Source organism: Rhagoletis pomonella, unplaced genomic scaffold, assembly GCF_013731165.1.
Source record: "Rhagoletis pomonella isolate Grant_MI unplaced genomic scaffold, Rhpom_1.0 Rhpom_scaffold_00002, whole genome shotgun sequence".
In the NCBI taxonomy this organism is placed as follows: Eukaryota; Metazoa; Arthropoda; class Insecta; order Diptera; family Tephritidae; genus Rhagoletis; species Rhagoletis pomonella.
Genome location: NW_023458556.1, coordinates 19,048,125 through 19,071,069, shown reverse-complemented (window position 1 = coordinate 19,071,069; position 22,945 = coordinate 19,048,125). Strand labels below are relative to the sequence as shown.

General features: G+C 32.7%; 1 protein-coding gene across 3 annotated transcripts in view; it reads right to left on the bottom strand.

Annotated features, from left to right (window-relative positions):
- The window catches only part of LOC118733223 (mannosyl-oligosaccharide alpha-1,2-mannosidase IA), a 273,219-nt gene that overhangs the window by 160,235 nt on the left and 90,039 nt on the right, over nt 1–22,945 (bottom strand). The window contains exons 1-2 of one of the 3 annotated variants that reach the window (XM_036462543.1): nt 15,172–15,450; nt 13,765–14,937 (exon numbers count right to left, since the gene is read on the bottom strand). The exons of 1 other annotated variant lie outside the window; for it this stretch is intronic. In XM_036462543.1, coding sequence (XP_036318436.1) covers nt 13,765–14,583 — 819 coding nt within the window. In that variant the 5' untranslated portion in view covers nt 14,584–14,937; nt 15,172–15,450. Of the gene's footprint in view, nt 1–13,764; nt 15,451–22,945 lie in introns of those variants that run through there. One more of the 3 variants, XM_036462542.1, reaches the window with a different exon arrangement.

Below are 22,945 nucleotides of genomic sequence, written 5' to 3'. Positions count from 1 at the left end.
TGCCCACGTGGTCTTTTCATAAAACAAAGTTATTTGTAATGATCAGGGACCGAACATAACAGTTATTTATGAAAACTATCATGGAAAAGTTCACTATGAAGGAAATATTCTACAACTAAGTGATACATTTTCAAATTTGAAAATAAATTTTTATTTGCAATTTTTATGCAAAATTAAAAAAAAATAACAATTATTTATTTTTTTTTATATTATAAATCGAAAATAACAATTATTTTTAACTTTTATATTATATGTCTTAGATAACAGTTATTGAAGACTTTTATTTATAAAATTCATCAATAAAAATCACTCAGTGACTTTTACTTTTAAAATCTATCAATATAAATCAGTCACCGACTTTTATTTTTTAAATCATTCGTATAGAAGTCATTAACATTTTTCGCAGTTAAGCTGTTGGGAAACAAAAGTTTACTACGACTTATACAAATGACTTTTATATGTACGATTTAAAAAATAAAGGTCAGTGACAGATTTTTAAAAGTTTATGAATCAAAGTCTTCCATAACTGTTATTTAAGACAAATAATTTAAAAATCAAAAACAACTGTTATTTGCAGATTATTTAGATAAAAATCAAAAATAATTGTAATTAAATAAAAGTAAAAACATTATTTTTAAAGAGCGATTTTTTTAATAAAAGTGGTAACTGTTACGGTCCCTGGTAACGATTCAATTGGCTGACATAGAGTAGGACTGAAAAAAACTAAAACTTACGAATCTTAAATTAAGGGAACATTTGGTCGATCATGTTGTGATAGATGATAGAAGGTACGCTTGCAGTGTTTTGGAGGTACGTACGCTACAATGGTCATCGACAATCGCTGGTCTCTGTAAATGGCATAGATATAATCAGCCACTAAATCCATTTCGTATATTTTTCGTATCCAAGCAGGATGAGGAAGCACAGCGAATAGGTCTGGTCAACCACACTCTTACACATAACTCACTCATCGAGTCCGTTCGATATAGTATATGACGCATGATCAGAGTATTCGAGGGCAGGATTTTGCGAAAACTTTACAAAGCAGAAATCCCGCCTCCCCTGCTATGAAGAGAGGAGTTGTTGAGGGACATGGCTTCAGTTAGTATTTCCAATTGGCGTCTGTTAGCACAAAAATAAGTTAAGGCTGTTAAGACGTGCATACACAAACAAGGTTTTGTATGTATTTATGTGTAGAAATTCATATTTGTTTATTTATTTTCAAGCGGTTATCTTGAAGGTGAAGCATGTTAATTAGCGTATGTATATTAAGGAATATAACACGCATAGCAAATAATGCGCAAAACCAATAAAAACAAACCGCATACAACGCAATATAAACAACAAACAAATAATAACACTGGTCAACAGCCGTTTTGGCGTCAACTTTTGACTTTAACTTAAGACTTTATACGGATTACATAAATAGAACAAATTTTAATTTCCTCCATGTTGCTTTCTGGAATTTGATTTCTACAGAAAAACACAAAATTGAAGCAAGAACCATTGCATTTGCTACATTATGTACATTGACAAAAACTTTCTCTTTCACGACTTTCGTGAATGAAGTGTAATGAAGCAATCACGTTAAATGCCCTAGCAGTAGTCAGCCATCATGTGGCGCTGTGGCGTTCAGCTTTGGTAGCTCTCTTCCAAAGTTTTTATGTCCTTGTGAAACCTCTTCGCTTGTTCTTCGCTATAGGATCCAAGATTATCTGGGTATTTGTCAAAGTGACTGTGTAGGTAGTGAACATTGATGGACATATTGCAACCTAAAATTTTAAAGCTCTCCAGCATGTTGTTTACGATAACTTATAATTTTCCAGAAAGTTTTTAGTAACTTCAACAAACAAAGTTCATATAGGGCGTACCTTACCTTATTTGTGGATTATAGAAAATTCCCGCTTTTTTTCTGGGGTTACACTAGCAAATTGTTTTCCTATAGCATAAGAAAAACACTGCATATTTTTGTCTAGCGTCTGAACGAAGTTTTTCTAGGGGCACTATAATTTTATCGCTTAAAACCAAAAGTGGATTTACGGCATTCTAAAAGACTATTTCTAGAATAAAGTCTTGTACACCTGATTAAGAAAAACAAAATATTACCTTAAAAAGTAAGTTTTGTACCCGACCCCCAAGTCCTTTTCTTTCTATTCCTTCGAAATCACTGTCACTGCTCCCTTCACTGAAAATTGTTTCGAATTATGGGTCACAATTGGAAGAAAGCGGTGGAACGGGTACTTCTTATGAATGTGGTAAGAGTCTTCTAGCGTATTATAAGTATTGAAAAATATATATTTAACCAACTTCAAAAAAGAAGAGGAAGAGGTTATCAATTCGTGCGAACATTTTTTTCATTTCTTTTTATATTGGAAAGGTGGTACCTCAACAGTGTTGCCGTTGTGCGACTAAAGGGGCACTTTGACCTTTTTTAAGCACCAATACATTTTGACCCGACTTTTTGAACATTTTAATTTCTTTTACCCTTTTTCAAAATTATGTGCGACTTTTGCCCCTTCTCAGATATTTTTTAAGGAAATGTTAACAGAACCATGCTATTAAAAAATATTTCCTACTCGATTTCTGTGCATGTTTGCAAATCTTTTATGTGCAAAGCAAGTCCCGCTATTTTACCTTATAATACATTAAATTTATTTTGACTTTGGTTCTCAGTATTATTGATTTACTAGTAAAGAAAAGCAAAAATAATATGGTTACCCTTTTTTTCCGTCATTTACCCCTTTTTTGCGACTTTCTGAAAATTCTCAACGGCAACACTGTACCCCAAGGGTGATACCTCAACGGTGGTCTCATACTATTTTGGTTTAGTTCCTATGGTTGGATTATGAAGAAACTAACGGTACCCCTAAATTTGTATCTGAGGACTAGCTTTTAATTTTGTTAAGTAAATAGTTGGCCGAGTAAAGGCAAAAGATACTCCATTGTGGGAATTTGATTTTTCAAACAGGTGATATCCTCTTCAAAACTTTTTTCGTAATAAAGCTTTTTTCAACTCGTTTCGTTTGATATCCACTTAAAAAAAATCGATATAAGTCGTATTAAACATCGTTTGCTTGACTTGATATCATTTTGTTTTATTTAACATATTGATTAAATTTTATTTTATTTTTTAACAGGTGGCAACCCTCTTTAAACATATTTTCGAACCAAAGCTTTCTAAGTTCTCATTGTTGTAAAACTTCATTAAAATTATTAATAGAGCTTGACTTTTTAAATTGGTGTCAATCCTCTCAAAACAAATTTTGAAATAAGTCTTTTTTTAATTTTTGTTCGTTTGGCATCCATATTAGAAAATATCGAGCTACTTATAATTTAGAGTAAAACTTAACCTTTTAAGCAAGTGACATCCCTCTATGATATATGTAAGCTATCTGTATGCTAAATGAAAATATACAAAAAAAAAACAAGTTTTTTTAGATTGTTGACCTGTGTAATGATTAAGGAAAGCAAAAAAAATATATGCAAGTAAATAGAAAACTCTACTAATGTGAAAACCAAAACAAATAATGTGACGGAGTAATTGAGAAAACGAGAAATTAAAAAAAAAAACAAGTACATAGCCGTTTAGTGGTTATATGGTTATATGTATGAATACTCATTACTGTTTGAATATGCGCCAACTGTTGCAATGTATCGGCGTTAATCAGCTATAGGCGCATGTGATATTAAAACGTAAAAATGTCAAAAGCGCGCCATTGATTGCAAATTGGAATTGTATGTTTTAATTCTAATTTTAGCTAAGAATTTAAAAAAGGTAATTGCATTAAGCACGCGATAATTTATTTTTTAATTTTTTTTTTCTCTTTCGCTTTGGTTAGCGTGCCGTTCATCAACACTTCAAAATCTCGCAAACCTGTATAATTAATTTTGAATTTTTATGTTATATATCAAGCCGTTGTTACAACATTACAGCGGGTTTTTTTTAATTTCAAATGAGCTTACAAGCAGCTGGTCGAATTTGATGCGAAAAACTCGAGCAGGAAGTAAATAATGCTTGATGTAATATATTGCAACGAAAAGGCATTTGATACACGTTTTCCAAACAGATTTGATAAACATTTAAATACATTTAAAACATTTACTTCCGGTAATAATGATACTTTTAGAATTTTTAATAAGTATTTCATAAAAGTTAATTTGCTTTTTATTGTTTATTTCTTTTTTTTTATGTGAATTTGCGGTCAAAGGTATTACTTAACTTGCGTTCGCAAACCTTTGGAAGGACATAACAATGCTTGAAAATTTCAATGACGTCAAATATTTGGTATAAATTGGCCTGTATATTTTAAGCAGCTGCCTCGACGGAGTTTCAAGTATGAACCCTTACGACATTCTACAGTAGGATAACCCAAAACCGAAACTGGATAAATAGTTCAAAGATATCACCAAAAACAAAAGAGAAGAAAAGCGCAAAGGACACGCTCGCTCATTGTGTGGGACAATCTAAGCTTGAATATATAAAATCCATAAAGCAGCGTTGAAGAAAACTTTAAGAAAAACAAGACAACGTACTTTTAAAAAATTTCTGATCGATGCAGATGTGGGTGGACCCATGGGACCTCGCGTACAAAACGATGATGGATTCGTAGGTTCACAGAATAAGAGATGAAAGGCACACCTTGTCAGAATCGCTGATAACAGACACTTGTTGTTTCGCTAAAGCCGGGTAAACTGCCGGATCAGAAATCAAGATACATATATTTCCATAGGACCCCATGTGGGCTTGACAACATTGGTAAAATTCTGGATTAGTTATACTATGCGACCGGTCACAGCCACTTCTCGAAAGCCCAAATAGACTTTTCAACAAACAGTTTGGCTTTTGTACAGCGAGGTCTATGATAGACGCGTTCCATAGTGTGATAAAGATCGCCTGCGATGCGGTAGACGGTATCAAATAAGGAAATTTTGTGAAGTATGAACACTACAAAGGAAGAAAAACACTCTACGACTCAAATGATGGAATAAAAAGGCGTAAGGTCGAACGCGGCGGTCCGCGTGGCTTTGGAAAAACGATTAGATCTTCTTCAGGCCGTCCATCATGAGATGCATTCTCTAACGGAAGCAAAGCTGGATCTAGCTAATCAGTAGGAACTGTCGGCGATCATAGGATAAGGTCTGAGCTGCATATTGAGTATCTTCATATCAGTGTTCATTGACTCTAAAATGAGCACTTAAACCAATAAGGTGAATTTCAACCCCAATAAAATTGAATTCAAAATGGCTCTGGCAAGCGAGGCCAGCAGATAGTTAATTTCGAACGTAACAAACTCAAGTGTCGTCGTACGCAAAAGTTCGGCCTTAAACACGTTTCGGCAATGTACAGTGTAACTGCTTTACGAATAGCTTGCGCCTATCACACGGTGTCCGATTGAAGGAAACTGCGTGTTAGCTTGCAAAGTGTCAATAGATCTTCTGAAATAAGGAGAGGTACCCACCGCACGAAGGGTTCCGTAGAAGGGCGCAAATGAACTCAAAAAGGCAAAGAAAATTGTGACCAAAGGAATACGCAAGCATTTCAGGAAGGAAATAGACAAGTAAGGTTAACCTGTCAGAATATTTTCTACATATATATAACTAAGAACGAATCAGTAATGAAGCCTTAAAGAAGAAGAAATTTCAGATGAAAGTTCTATCAAGAACGCATCCGTAAAAGAGCGAAGTAAACTGCTGAAATTAGTTTTTACTTTATAATGGACAACGAAACTTACGTTTCAGCGAATTTTACCTCATCTTTCTGAACAGAACTTTCACACAGCCGCATCTAGAGGAAATGCCACTAAAAAATTTAGAACAAAAAAACCACAAAATATCAAGGATAATCCTTATTTGTGGCATCGCGGAACATCAACAGTGATTTAACCAAACCAAAACTTTTTTCAAAACTGCGTTTTTCACGGGTTTTGGTAGGATGTATTGAAGTATACCTTCAATAAAAATGTTTAAGTGTTATTACCAAAAACAACGGAGTTACATGCCACTTTTTAAAAAGCTCTACATGTTTTTGGTACTGATTTTATAATGTTTTTTTTTCCTTTGTGAATTAGGGTGACGATATGTGCTTGTATAAGTATTTGAAGGAATGCTTAAGAAGAGACTGGTTCCATTCTTACGCTTACATGAAGTATTTACTTTTTTAGCTCGCCTCGCTTCATGACACTAAGGACTACGCTTTGTAAGTCTCAAAATTTTATTTCTTACTAAAATATCAAACTGCGCAGTTGCACTTACAAATCATTTTTTATTTTTCAACTGAAGTTTTGTTCGAAATTTTCGCTCGTTTAGTTCGTTACCCCCGATTTGGTTTTTATTGACATGCATTTTCAACTTACTATCTCCTTTCTGCTTCGGTTTCTTCATTTGTTAGCGCTATAACTACAGTAGTGGTGTGTCACGTGTTTGTATTTAAGACCTCCATGTGTGCATTTTTTTCTTATTTTTGCGTTTTGTTATTTTGGTTGTTGCGTTGGCAACTTTCTTATCCGACGCAAAAAAAGTTACTTCTTTCTTACTTATGCTAATTTTCTTTGTTACGCTACGCTTTGCATATTAAGTTTATTTCTGTATTGCAGTCGATTTTTTTTTACATTTTGTGTTGCAATTATAGATACAGTCAGTCCATAAAGTTTAGGTGTTTTTCGCAAATTTTTTATAAATTCTGCAAATTTTCATTAAAATATTGCACTTTTGATTTACACTCGTTAGTGAAAAGTTTAGTATGCATTCAATTTTAGTATAACAAAGTGCATGTCTGAGGAAGCAACTCATTGGAATTTTCTCTAATTTTGTACAACTCTGATTTTTGGGGTTTTCGTTGTAGAATTAACCATATTTTTATTAAAAATTTGGCGACAATTAAAATATTTAAAAAATAGTGCCCGTATTGCAAAAAATCGCTGTACCTAAACTTTATTGATTGACTGTACATACGTTTTGTCGAAGTGTGCATGACCGCCGCAAAATTGCATGACTGTTATTTCGCTTTATCTTCATTATTATTTTTTTTTTTTGTTCTTCGTTGCGCTCCACTTTTGTTACGGGTGTGGCGAAAGTTATTTGCAGCGAATAGGTTTTAGCTGGCATTGTTGTAAATAAAAATTTCATCGCATTTAGTTTGTAACTGTTCCCTATAAATTCTATTGCATGCTTTTTTCTGCGAGTTTGTGTATCAGAAGTTCAAATGAAGTAAAGAGAATAATAGTACAGAATACATAATCTACATCATTTATAAACCATTTTGCATAAATCCACAGGGCAACGCACGATATCAAAAGCTTTAGCTTGCATCTAAAGGTTAAAAAAGGAGGCGGGGCTTGAAGTTCCCAATTGTCTCTTTGAAAAATTTTATGTTTGAAAAAATAAAATAAAAACTGTTGGGTGTAACTTCTCAATAGTTCTAGGGTTCCTGAAAATGCAAAAAAGGTTTGCAAATTTACCCAAAAGAGTTTTTTTGCAAAAGGCGAAAAAGTGTTTTGTTCGAAAAAAAATTATTAAAAAAACTGTTCTGAGTCGCTTTTTTCATAGTTATAGAGTTCCTAATAGGAAAAAAATCGGCCGCTGTGGTGTAGTGGTAAGCAGTGCGCGCTTCCACTCCGCAACGCCTGGGTTCAAACCCTGGTCAAAGCAACATCGCAAAGAATATAGAAAAAAGGTTTTTTCTTAACAGCGGTCGTCCCTCGGCAGGCAATGGCAGACCTCCGAGTGTATTTCTGCCATGAAAAACAGCTTCTCATAAAAATACAATCGCCGTTCGGAGTCGGCGTAAAACTGTAGGTCCCTCCGCTTTGTGTGACAACATCAAGGCGCACACCACAAATCGGAGGAGAAGCTCGGCCAAACACTAACATATGTGTAAGCGCCAATCTATTATATTATTATTAATAGGAAAAAAATTCTCCAAAACTAGGCCGAAACAAAATGTTACAAAAAGTCGAAAAAAGATGATGTTTGAAAAAGGAAAATAAAAACGGTTCAGGGTAATAGTTCAAGAGTTCATGAAAAAGAAAAAAAGAGGAATTCTGCAAAATTACGCAGAGAAAAATATAAATATAAAAATTGTTCTGAGTAGCTTTTCAATAGTTCAAAAGTTCCTGATCGAAAAAAAAAATCTGAAAAATTTGGCTGAAACAAATTGTTACGAAAAAAATGATGTTTGAAAAAATAAAAGCTGTTTTTGTTGAAAAGTTAAAAGAAAGCTTCAAACAAAAAAATCGATTAAATTTCATATTTGAAAAAATTTATCAAAATAAAAATTATTCTGATTAGGTTTTCAATAGTTATTGAGTTCCTGAAAAGTGAAAAAAAAGTTCTGCAATATTAGGCCGAAGCAAATTTTTACTAAAAGTCGGAAAAATTTAATGTTTTCGAATAAAAACTATTCTGGGTAACTCTTCAATAATTCTAGAGTTCTTGGAAAGGAAAAAAGTGATGCAAAGTTACGCGTAAAAAAAAAAAACTTTTTTTAAAAAAACCCGAAAAAATATTTAGGGAGTTCACAAGGTGTTGCATATTGTCGTACTGTTGTATGTCATAAACTTTAAACGGCTAAAACTCTATTTAAAGAATTCGCAAGCTAACATAAAAGTTTTATTATGAAATTTCACACAATTAAAAAATAGTTGGTGGTGATTTCAAGTCCTCTAAACATACTAACATACTTAGGCGTTAAAAACTTTACAACATACAACAATACGACAAGTACGACACCTTGTGAACTACCCAATTATGTTTGAAAAAAAAGAAAAATAAAAACGGTTATGAGTAGCTTTTCAATAGTTCTACAGTTCCTGCAAAGGAAAAAAGTTTTGCAAAATTAGGCCGAAACAAATTTTTACAAAAAGTGGTAAAACTTAATGCTTGGCAAAAATAAAAACTGTTCTAGGCAACTTTTCAAGAGCTCTAAAGTTCCTAGAAAAGGAAAAAAGTGCAGCAAAGTTTCGCCGAAAAAAATGTGTTCAAAAAAGTCGAAAAAATTTAATGTTTGAAAAAAAGTAAATATAAAAACTGTTCTGAAAACAAACAAAAGTTCCGCAAAATTCGACTTTTTTGAAAAAAAATTCTCTTCAGCGCAATTTTTCAGAACTTTTTATCCTTTTCAGGAACTGTAGAACTAAAATAATAAGATTTGGCAGAGTTTTAAAAATAAAAATCTACTTGTAATAAATGGTTATTTTTGAAGGTGATTCACAGAGAGCAGTCGAAATATCGGCAGAATAAATAGAATGGCAAAAATAATAATTGTTTCTTAGTTAATAGTGTAGCGTCAAGGTAACAAAAATTATTACAACAATAATAATAAACGTCAATTACTCTGTTAAATCAGGCCCGATACCTCAGTTTTATCTACGCCTATTTTTGTATGCTTTCGACCTTTTATATACTTCTCTGTAGTTAGATAGTTGATTATGTATGATTATAACTTTTATCACAGCCATTATCTGTTCAGAAAACATTCGATGGAAATGTGCATATGCTTGCAAATATTGTAAAAAAGCAAAATATAGTAACCAGTGGGAATGAATATTTTTATTAATAAATTAATTTCGTGCACATGACACATGAAAGTATGCTTAGGAGCACCTAATTGCCAACATTCTAATTGAATTTAATAGTCAAACGCTGAATGCAGCCAGATGAATTATAGGTTCCCGCTATATATACGAATAATTTATAGTTTTACGAGACATACAAACTCGCATAAGTACATACAAATTGGTTGCTACTTTTCGCATCGCAGCTGCGAATTGGCGATGCTGTTGAATGTCTGTCAAGTGTCAGTCACACCACAGACACAAATCAAAGCACAGTCATTCGTTTAATACTAGTGCCGGATGGCAATAAAATTTTTGCGAAAGTCATAAAGACAATAAACATTAACAATTTTCAAAAAGTTCGCCATACTCATAAATCTTCAAATTAACCATATACATACATACATACATATGTATCTATAAACGTACATACGTATAAATAGTACTCATATGTAAGTGCAATAGCATCATGTGATGCTGGCACAAATATTTATTTGTGGTACATCAATTTATGGCATAAAACAAATTTAGCAGAGCAAGGCTCTAACAATTTTGAACTAAGTAATTTTTATTTATTCTTAATTTTTATTTTTACTAATTTTTATTCATTTTTCGATCTCTGCTAGATCTAGAACTATTGAAAAACTACTCAGTACATTTTTTATTTTTTTTTCTTGTTTTCAACCGTTTAACTTTTTCGCCATTTAAAACAAAAAATTGCAGAACTTTTCCTTTTCATAAAATTTACAAAAAATGAAAAGCTACTCAGAACAGTTTTAATTTTTATTTTTTCGAAAACTAAACTTTTCAACTTTTTTAAAATAACTTTTTTTCGACGTAATTTGACAGAACTTTGTTTCCTATTCAGGAACTCTAGAACTATTGCAAAGCTACTCAGAACAGTTTTAATTTAATTCTTTTTTTTTTAACTAAAATTTTTCCACTTTTTTCTGCGTAATTTGACAGAACTTTATTTTTCTTTTCAGGAAATCTAGAACTATTGCAAAAGTATTTAGAACAGATTTATTTATTTTATTATTTTAACATTAAACTTTTTCGACCTTTGTGAAAAAAATTGCAAATTTTTTCCCCCTTTCAGGAACTCTAGCGCTACTCAGAACAGTTTTAATTTTTATTTCATTTTTCAAAAACTATACTTTATCAACTTTTTTGACAAGAAAAAAAAATTGCAGCATAATTTTCCAGAAATTTTTCCTTTTCAGGAACTCTGAAAGCTACGCAAACAGTTTTTTATTTGCCTCTTTAGGACATATAAACTGCGTGAATATTGAATACACACTTTTTGAAACAATTTTTTTTTTTGGCAAAATATCCAGACTTTTTTTCAACACCTCTATACATATTTTTGTATTCTTGCGTAAATTCGTATGCTAACTTCACAGACACCAGTAACTTGGACAAATATAAGTTTTTTTTTTTTTCAAAATATTTGTATTCCAATGTAAGGATAATAAGTATGTACTTTACAATTATATACGTATATTTTTTTTCAGAAATCCCTAACTTAACGAAGTCTGTATGTTACACTTTACGTGACCGCGCCCAGATAAGAACAAGAAATTATATAATTCTATTCAAACCTTAATATTATGCTTCTGCAATTCTTTCCATGAAAGCTGAGTACATATTCGCTTGATCGCTTACCTGAAATGAAAAATTAAAACAAAATATAATTAGTATTATGTATATGTGTATATATATTTTTTTATAAGTTATAAATAAACAAAAATTTAAAAATCTATATACATACTTATTTCTCAAAAGTATTTTTGTATCAGAACACGATATATCCTTTAATATTTTATCAAATTCAATGATTGAGACCTTATTTTCTGCTTCTGGCAGTTATTGCCACCTCGCGAATTACAGGGTACAAGAACTCCCTGGATCTTTGCACAGATGGAGAATATAAGATCCGCTGAGTTAAAAGAAAACAAAAAACGAATGAAACTTTTACTGAAAATGTGCTACACAGTACATACATATGTATCACCCATATAAATGTAGACCGAAAATGCAAGTAAATAAGTTCAAATGGCTTTATAAATTTAAATTTCGTATTCAGATGGCGAAAAAAAATTAATCTGAAAAAATTCAATTTTGTATGTATTACTAGTAAAAATATTATATGAGTGAAAAATCTTCCATGTCCGATATGTCACGCCCGTTATCACATTTTAATTCAAAATTCAACCAAGAATGAATTGGTTGTAAGGATCCGTAACTTGACTTGATGATGGCGAATTTTTTTATAAGTGACTCTTAGGTCGTATGAATGTCAGGTCTGACATCATGGAAACATCTACATACTATATAGCAAACGGCTCCGAATTAAGTAAGTCGAAATTAAGTGTCTGCTGTCCGATCTATCCAGCTAATTCATATCTTAATGAAAGAAAGTCACTTTGAATAAAAAAAAAACTTTCCACAAATCTCAACCGATTTCGATAATTTTTTTCGTTATTCGTTTTACTATAAGGACGTGCTGCACTTTTTATGCACCGAGTTGTAGCACGCACCGCTAACCAGTCAGCCACAGCGTCTTTAGTTTGACCTGAATGTGCATGTGTAATAAGAATTCTTTTTTTCATTTGTGCAAATTTTTTAGGGTACCAGCGATCTAAGATATATTACATACAATAATTAATGTCATTTAACTAAAGTGAAAGCCTTAAGTTTTTTGTCTAATCTTGGTTAATAAGACTATGTTCAAACAGGCCAATTAGCTGAAGCAATTAAGCTTTAAATTGCGGCATTGATTTTGGTGTTCACACACACGTCAGCTGCGCAATTAGCGATACGAAATCAGCTGCTGGATTACCTACTTTGATGGAAAAGTTGGTACAATCGTACCGTTATTTAGTTTGAAAGTACATTCGGTACAAACACAATTTTAGGTACATTTGGAACGTAGCCAAATAACTTCGCAGGAAATTAGATATTATTTTTATTGACATTTCAGTGCATTTTCTGGTGCGGGCATCTGGCCTAATAGCTTACCTCCTTTGTGAAGAGGCATACAAATGATACATAATAGTGGTCAAAGTAACGCAACTGTAGTTAGTAGCCAGATAGACGAGAAATATTTATTTTTAAAACATCAGATCGAAGAACTGGGAGGAAAGTGATTCACCTTTTCTACAACATGGTTTTGTCTCGCGTTGCTCTAAGATTTAGGTACATCTATCTACTTTTAGGTAAAGTTTTCCGGAAATTAGGTACAATTTTATAATTCAATTTTCCCTCCCTGATGGAATATCAGGTGCAATAAACATACCTCCAAGTTAAAATTAAACATGACTAGCAGAGTTGCATAGAAAATCTGACACAAATTTATTGCCAATTAATTTTTAATTAATTCCTTATTAAGATTCCTTTATATTTTATAGTGTCCTTCAGCCGAATATTTAGATACACTAAGGCAAGACGATGGAACGATAAGCCGTATGTACTTTAGAACGACAGAGACATTGTGCAGCGAATTAAAATACATATAGCGGATCCGCACGAAAGCTCCAGCCCTGAAAGTATACATACAGCGCGGGGTATCCACTGGTGTTAAACAGAGGAAGAGGAAGGCTTCCTCTCCGATGGAAAGTACAGATTGAGAGGGACTTACTTCATTTTGCTTGCTTTATTGGACTCGGCTAAAATCGCTTAGGTGATTACAGTGCCACAAAGAATATATATTTTATATAGAATAGTGACTACAACACTGCTCTATGTAGAATCTTAGTTGCTTTCTCGGTGCAGTTAAAAGAGGGCTCACGGAAGGGCGAGAATTCTATGGAACGATTGCTGGCACATTGTGAGCTCCAACAATTTTCAATATTTGGAACATTATACAAAAAATGTTGAGCGCAAGAAACAAAAATTTGCCTTTCTTACTCGAAGTAATCGCTTGCTACTTAGCCAACTGACTAACATGGAGCTTGATGCGGAATCTAAACGTTTTAAATTATTTCTTAGCTTAACCTCAAACTTATTCCTTACAGCCGTTTCATACCCATACATCACAAAAAAATGTTAAAAGAGAGCTCGTATCCAAATGTTTCGCATTCTCTCAAGTCAAAGCATATACAAAAATAACTCACAACTCCACTAAATGACTGCAAATACCACTGACACAGAAACATACAAACACATATCTCACCTCAGAAACTCAACCAAGCCAAAAGCTCTTTTCATTTACCTGTTTGACATGCTCGCGCTTCGCAAAATCAATCTGGCCGGGGTTATGATCAGCAATGGCCAATCGTTCGATGGCTTGCAAAGGTGTAAACGCCGTCGGCGAAGTTGTTGTATACTGCCATGCACTTGAGGCAACCGTAGATGCTGCTGTCACCGTAGCAGCATTGTCGGTTGTCGTCGATTCTGTTGCCACAACGAGCGGACGCGTCTCTTGCGCATTAACGAGTTGTGAAAGTGACTCATTCAATTGGCGGCGAGTAGCAGTGGCAGGTACCGAAATCGAATCGATATTGCCATCGACAATGGCGCTGGTTATGGGTTCGATGAGCCTATCGAGCAAGGAATTCACCGATGAGGAAGACGTCGTTACGGACGCGTTACCTGCAAAGCTTGCATTGGCGACTTGTGCAGTCGAAAAATTGCGTAAAGCAATTTCGATGACAATTTTATTTTGTGCCGCATTATTAGCTGGATCATCACCAAACCCCCGGCCATTGCCACTATTACCACTGCCGCTACCGCTGGCGAATCGTTGTAAATTCTTCGGATGCGTTGCAGCAATATAATTTAAATCGCTGCGCGACAAATGATGTTGTTGCAAGGTAGAGTATTGTTGCTCGACGAGCGCGGCGCGTGTTTGTACGGCATTCGCGCCGGTAGCGGCCGCCGAATCGCTGGCGACTTTTTCGCGTAATTTTATGATATTCGAAATGTTGATGCTGTTCGTCAGCGTTATGCCGACAATGCAGACGAGCACAATGGTGATTATGATGCCGAGTATGACCAGTGTGTGTACGCGAAAACATTTCCGGCTGCACATTGTTTGTTGTTGCAACACAATGAGGGCAATGACGGAGACGACGACGACGACGACGGCGGCGGTGGCGACGATGCAAAACAAAAGCAGTGGCAAATATGAGGAAGACAGCGGGGGTGGGGGAGAGAAGGGGGATGGTTGATGGAGGACTCAAGTTGACGTTGGGAGATAGTGTGTCGTTGATAAAAATGCTTCGGAAAGTTTTCTATTATTTATTTTTTCTTCTTCTTATTGGCGAGCAAAGTCAACGGATGTCAGCTTGCAAATACAGCAGTCGGATTTGCGTGATTTTTGTTTCGATGTCTAATTTATTGTATTCGTACACAGTGTCTTACTATACTTCTTTGTTTGTCACAACTAATCACAATTTAGAATTTATTAGCAATGCGAAAGAAACTTATTTTGATTAGAAAATACAATTTTTGTTATTTATAAAATTTTTTTCAATCCAAAAAGCAGGGATTTCAAACTCAAGCGTTTCTTGCTTTACTTTACGTTGTTTCGGATAAACTTATTTTGAATTTTTTTTTTTTAACATTCACTGTTCAAAAAATTTTTTAATTATGTTTTTGAGTGATTTTTAATACATACTTTTAATTTTTCAGTTTGCAAGTATTTTGTGAATTGTGTGTGGATCGGCGCTTGATGCTTTTTAGGCCATTTGATTTTAGCTAACTTTTTTTGCACAAAAAAATGTGTATCTTTACATTTTTTAATTAAAATTTTTGATAACGACACGAAAAAATTTGTCGGTGTTTTTTAAGTATTTTCTCTAAATTGTTGCGTATCCAGTTTTGGTTGCATTTATTTTATTGAAAAATATGTGTTTAGTTTGTAGAAAATTATTAAAATTTTTTTTTTAAATTTTTTCCGCACTTTTCTTCAGACGTTTATATTTTTAGACACTTTTACTGCATATATTTTTATAAATTTTTTTTTTTATTTATTTTTTTTGATAACTAATTTTTAAACTTGCAGGTTTTATTCATTCACAATACCCGCTATTTTATTTTTTATCGACTATTTAAGAAATTTTAAAATTTTTTTAATTATTTTTATTTTATTTCTCAGTTTTGTAACAAAAATTTTTTATTAGGCAATCTTTTTTTCGATCCTTTTCTCACTTAAAATTTTATTAGCACGTCTAGAAATTTTATTAATACTTTACTCAGTTCAATAGCTTTTATGTTCACTTTAAGCTCTGCCGACGCTTTTTCGATTTGCAAACGCAACATTAAAAATTTCCACGATTTGCGCGCTTACTTACATATAATTTGTATTTCAAGCTTATTACTTTTTTTCTTCTTTTTTTTTGGTACTTTAAAAGGCACAAATATTTTTTCGAAAAAAAACAACAACAATAGCAAGTATGCTATTTTTTATCTGCTATTTTTCTGCAATATTTTTTCGTTTAAATCACCGCGCACCGAACAGCTGCAACCGCCGATCGTTGCTCATTCAATAGTTCTACTACTAACAACAAACGCAAACAACAACCAACCAACCGATCGAGTATCAAAGCAAAGCGCATTCTTTTTGTTTTCATTTATTTCTCGGCCACTTTGTCAATTCCGCTTTGCTTATGCTGCTTTTTGTTTTGCCTTCATTCGAGCCAAACACTTTTTTATTCGTTTTTTTTTTTTTTACTTAGTCACTGTTGCACCTTTAGCACAACACAAAAATTTATCCACGTTCGCTGTCCCGCGTTCAACCAATTCAATGTTCAATACGCGTTGACGTTCACATTGACGTCGTCTGCAACGTTCCGCGGCTGAGACACGAATGAAGCCAACAAGTAACACAAGCTCTGCGTGTTGGCTTGCCACTGCAGGAAGTCGACGGTAGCAGCAGAGCAGAAAGTCAGCTACAGAGCGGCAGCGCGTTGCGATAAGATCGACGTTGAGCGGCACAGACGCGCGCGGTTTGGTAGCTTGCAATGCGGGCGCGCGTGGGGGTCAAACTCCACAAAAAGAACGCGCGCGCGAGCGCTTCGTTCTAGTGACGTTGATGCTGTGCGTTGTGCGTTGAGCGACGCGTAGAAGTCACCGCCTCGGCTCAGCTCAGCTTCTCAGCCGTGCGTTGCACGTTTCGCAGCACACGCGATCGATGACGCAGCCGAAATTCAAATTCGTATAATAAATGCAACTCTTGAATGCGCGGAGACAGAGATGGTGAGTCCGCAGTGAATATGCAGATAAGTGTTCTTATTTTCTCTCGTTCAACGCGCCTCCGTATTGTTTGCTGCTCAAAAATGTTAACGTTAACAGCGGAAACTCGACTACTGTTAGCAATGTTTATTACCTGTTGATCTCTAAGCTCTTACGTGTGCTGAATTTTATTTTATTTTATTTTTGTTAGGTTGTTGTCACAGCCGCTGCTGGCGGGCGCGCTTATGTTGACGTTGTTGCAGTTGGCGTCGCTATAGACAACAACAGTAATCGCAGGTATGTATATGATCGCCATTGTTTTCTTCTTTAGTGTGCGTCAACACGATTAACGGTGCTATATTTGTTTCAGCAAATGTATTTTTTATGGCCGCTAAATTTTATTTGTTTGCTTATAAGATTATTTTTTTTTTACTGCCTGCTCCAAATATTACAAAATTAATATTTAAATAAATGTTTACTTCACGTATTGCACAACCGTTATTGTTTATTGCGAATTTTATTGCACGACTGCCTTGTCTTTCCTTATTTACTTAATTTTAAGTAGTTTATTCACTTTTTCATTAAATTTAAAATTTTTATTTGCATTTATATTTTTATTGTTTTTTTTTTGCCCTTTCCTTTACTCTCGACTCTTCTTATGCCATGGCATAGTTTTACATTATTAATGCACAAAACACAATTACATTATTTTTTCATTTTATACAAATTGTACATTGTATAAAGTGTAAATATTCACTATTAAAATCACTCCTTCAGCAAATGAATTGCTTATACTTCTCTTTCATTTGTGTTTGTTTCGTCACAGCTGTCTTTTAAATTACTAATTAACCGCCACATTGGCTTTTTATTGGCAAATATTTGCAAATTCCAATATATACAAATATAATAATTGAATAAAAATCAACACTTGGCGATGGCGTGTTGATCTGATTTTTCTGCTATTCTGCTCTATTGTTATTGCATTTAATTTCCAAGCGAAAGCAAGCGACAGATTTCGTAGCTTGCCTGGCTGTTGGTGGCTCGCTCTTTACGACACTCACAGCCACTTAAAAGTTTGTCTGGTTAGCTGCAGCGATGCTTTCTATGGCGGCCGGCTATCTGCCACCGCCTGTCAATCTGCTAACTGGTTGCAATTGGTTTATGGCTGAATTATTGGTCTGTCAGTTGGTTGTCTAATAGTTTCGATGCTTGATTGGCGCAGACTTTGGCACATCGTAGTTTCAAGGACGAATTCAGTCATCATCATCACATCAGCATCATCAATTACTTAAATGTGATAATTTTTAAAATTTTATTTTCTCTCTGGTTGGGAAACTTATTTCACATGGCTGTTTTATGCAACATTTTATTCACAAATTAAATTTGATTATCTAATTCATAAAGTTATTGACTGTGTGGAAAAATTTGTAATACATTATTTAGCCTTATTCAAAAACTATTCTTTTTTATGTTTTTTTTAATTTTTTTGTAATATTTTTTTTTTGTTTTAATTGTTTTTTCACTTTTTTTTTTTTGAATAAGGCCTTTGTGTTAATGTGTACTAAGTATATAAAAGCCTCAAAGTATTCTCCATAGAATCAATTTTTGTATATGGAAACTTTTCCTTCATACATAATTACCAGGGTTAGGATTTTAAGGCTTAGTCGTATCTATAAACAAATAAGAGAATTACACGTTTAATGTCTTCCTTGATTTAGAATTAAAATTTTAATTTAGCCTTTTTTTGGCCTTTTTTGACTATATTACCTTTTTCTGCCTTTTCTGCATGTTTTGCCATTTTAATATTTAACTCTTCATAGAAGTTCGCTGTATTGTACCAACAGCTCGCATGTACAAATCTGTACTAAAATACCAAATGTATGACACTGAATTTAAATGTGCAATATTAAAAAAAAAACCTAATTTCCTAAATTTCGTAAAAATTTCGAGATTTTTTAATTAAATTGACTAGAAAGATTCTAAATATGTAGTTTGAATTCTAGTAGAATAAAGTACAAGTTTCAAATGGCTAAAAATTATGGTTGATTTTTTAGAATTTTTAAAAAAGCTCGAAATTTTTACGAAAGTTTTTGAATATTGCAAAAAGTTGGAAGCCTGGATTTACACAATTTACAAAATTAAATAACAATAAAAATAATATGATACAACTTGGCAAAAACTGTCATTTTGTGGCCATTGTATGTATTTTTAATAATGTTTAATTGGACATACAAATATTTACATTGTACTAAAGGTTAGTATATATCAAAATTAAAAAATAAATGCATTTTTTGCTTTTTTTGAAAGCTCGTTTTACCTTTTTTCAAGTTTTTAGTGCCAGTCACAACTTTAAATATTTTTTAATATTTCTAAGAAGATTATATCAGCCCAATTTTTACTGAAAAGCGTACAGTTCATATTTATTTTATTTTTATCTTGAAAATTAAGTGTTCTAGCTAAAATTAACCTTTGAGTGCACAAAGGTAAAATAGAGCTATTTTCAGTGTCCGACCAGTCACATTAATTTAAAAAGAAAAGCTCTAAACACATATTTTTGCTCTCGAGGAGTCCATTTCCATGGTCGCAAGAACCAAAAAATTTGTTTTTTTTTTTAGTTAATTGCATTACAATTTTACTTTTGAAGGTGATTTTAAAGGTCTGATTGAATGAAAAATTACCTTCACTTTAAACCTGTCAAGAATTTTCTATACTTTTCTGTTAAGCAATGTCCTAAAACACATATAAATATGTTAATCTAATTTAAGCATTCTTTGAATTTAAAATCACTTTACCCTCGTTAGTAGTTTGTCTGTTGAAATATCTTGAATAGTTTCTGAGTAGTACCCCGAGCTTTTTCAATTATAACCCTCTCGGAAATTAAGAGAATAATGCTTATTATAAATGTGAAAGATTGTGAGTGAGTGAGCGAGTGTGCTTACGTTTGTTGTTGGATAAGATTTGGCACACAGAGAGCTTATAACCTGGATTAATATGTAGGTCATATTTTGAGGAGGTTTGAAACAAAATTGTACAATGTGAATGTCAACGAAAGATGTTTAAGATAGCTATATTTCGAAAGTAGTTTTGAGGAGGGAGCAATTTGTTCAAAATCAACTAAAGTGAATATTTGCAGACAGAGTATCTTTCGTCTTTAGAGCAAATTACATATACTGAGAGCATTTATATCCACCTATATTCTAATTTTAAATATTGTAAGTAGGAAGGAGAAATCCGTGTGTGGGTGCGTACATACAAACATACATATGTACATACATAAAATGCGGAAAACAATTACGAGATTTTCAATCATGTATATCAATTAGCCATTTAAACAAGAAGTAGAATTACAACTGCAGTTACACGAAATCAGGAAAATGTTTATGCGAGCATAAAAAACTCATGCATGCATGTATATGCACATTAGGCATATGGCTTTTTTTTAATTGAATATAGCTATGAGCAGAGAATGAGGAATGATGAAAATTTAACAAAAATAACATTTTTGTCAAAATTTGAGGGTGTTGCGTACCTTCTTTCATATGAAAAAAAAAGAAATATTATATTCATGCGTTTTATTGAAGAAAATGGAAAAAATTCTCAAAAATCAACGCTACTTTTTATCGACTAGTACCTTGCAATTTATTGTACTAAAATTTAATAGGTTACAAACCTGCATACTAAAACTTCTAAGAATTCGAATTTAAAAATCGAAAATAAAATTAAAATTTCTTGGTATACCATGCATTTTCCGGAGGTCTATATGGAATTAAAAAAAATTATTCTTGTGGTTTTTGCTATTGAATGAACTATATTTTTATACAAAAAGAAGAGAAATTTTGTATTGAAAATGCAAATAAATAAAATCGTCAAAACGTCTAGGTATGCATATTTTTGACGCTGCCACGTGGAAAAATAGGGATACGATGTTTTTCACAGTTTCGACTACTTTTTTGTTTAACGTTTATTTTTTTTTATAAAAATACAGCCGACTATCTAACAAAAACCATATTAGTCCCGATTTCAAACTTTGTTGAAAAATTTGAATATTTTAGAAAAATTTTACAACAAAATTTTTACTAAAAACTTTTAGAAAAAATTTAGGTATGCAGTTTTATAGTCCATAAAATTCTTGTTTAACAAAGTGCAAGTTTCAAGTGGCACTTTATTACGATTACATATATTGGGCTACAAAACTGCATACTTAAAAAAAATTCTGAAAAATCTGATTGAAAAGTATAAAATTAGCATGAAAATCTATTGAATTTTCCCGAGTTTTGCAAAAGGTATAGAAATTATATTTTTACGTTTTTTGTTGTAAAATGAAACAAGTTTTTATAAAGAATTTGCGGAAAAAAAAATTCAAATAAAAATTGTTGCATTTATTGTAAGAAATTCTCTGTGCCAATGCTTTTTTAATAGTTCATACTAATTGTCATCGAGATCTGAGCTAAATTTAACGTTTCAAGTCTCTACCTCATCAGGAAGGAAGTTGGTTAAAAATTTGTTACAAGAATTCAACAAACCAAACATGCATGCATACATACAACAACGCTTGTAAAGTCATATGCCTAATGCACATACATGTGTATGTACATATATAAATACACATGAACGAACATACGAGTACAAGAGTAACGTAATCGAGTGTAACGACAAATAGAATATAATTTAATTCGAACGAGAATTGATTTCATGCATAAATATACGTAATTAGATTTTGTAATTGAAAATAAATGCTAGTAAGAATGGAGCAAACAAAAACATAATGCTGCTGTGTCTTACATGAACAGTAATTTGGAGGGTGTGTGCAGAGCTTACACAGTGGATTCTACACACTATTTTATCGGCTATATGACCATACGTGGAAAAAGTAAGGCAAAGTAAAAATAAAAACAGTTATAACAGTCGCATGTATACGTATGTATGTGTTTATGTATGTATATCACTTACAAGACGAATAATGCAACATCGCTGTGTCTTCAATATACATGCATATGTATATTTCTGCTACAACGTACTCATACTTGTAGCACACACTGTTTTGTATATCAGCATGTATTGAGTGTTGTAGGCGCGAACGTGCCTCGCTTACAAAAAAAAAAAAAACATCGCACGCTATCTATGCAAACTAAGCAAAATTTTGTATTTATTGTTTTACATTGCATATCTGGTCGTAGATATAAAAACATTGAGAAAGTGGAAGAAAAAAGCATAAAAATTCTGTAATAAATGGGGGACATGTTGTAAATTTTATATTTTTTTCCTTTTCGCTTTTCTTTTAAACAAAAGCTAGTCGAGCGCGTAGAAGTCATTAATAAACAGATGCAAGCAAGACACAATGTCAAACACTAGACAACATAAAAAACGGCTGACAATAAAAATAATAAGAAACAAGCTTGAACAAAAGACAGTATGCATATCAGTAGAAGAAAAAATATACGTACATATATTACAAAGAAATAGGCGACGACAAGCGCGTTAACAAGGTTTACAACATGAAGTGCAGTTAGAGGTATTTACACGCTCGCTCGTCATCCTAGGGCAAAATGTCTAAAAGGGAAACAAATGCATTGAGACGCAGTCAAGCTAGTATGTGGTAGTACACAAAGATAACAAAAAGAAAAGTTAACAGAACAATATATGTACATAGAGAAAATAGGCGACACACAGTGCAACTTTTTCATTTAATTGCTGACAAAAATAGCTGTGTGGTTGTACTTGCTGGGAATTGAACAATTGATTTATAAGTTAATGACTTTAGACAGTGTTTTGTTAAAAAATAAATTCAATAAAGAACAAGAAACAAGCAACAAGCAACAAGAAACTAAAAAACGCAAAAAATTTCCAAAAAGAACTTACAATAAATAAAAAATTTAGAAAAAAAACGGCCAAAAAGCAAATAGAGCACAGCAAAACAGAACAAAAAAAAATAAATAAAAAAATATAAATAAAAATAAAAATAAAAATAAAAAGCACCAAAATAATACAAAGGCAATAAAAATAATAAACAAAAGTACGAAAAACAAAACCAGAAAAGGCGCGATAAACTTAGTAAGCACAAAAGAATAAAATCACAAAAATTAAAAGCACAAAAAAATAAAAGCACAAAAAAATAAAAGTATAAAAAAATAAAAGCATAAAAAAATAAAAGCACAAAAAAAATAAAAACACAAAAAATAAAAGCACAAAAAAATAAAAGCACAAAAAAATAAAAGCAC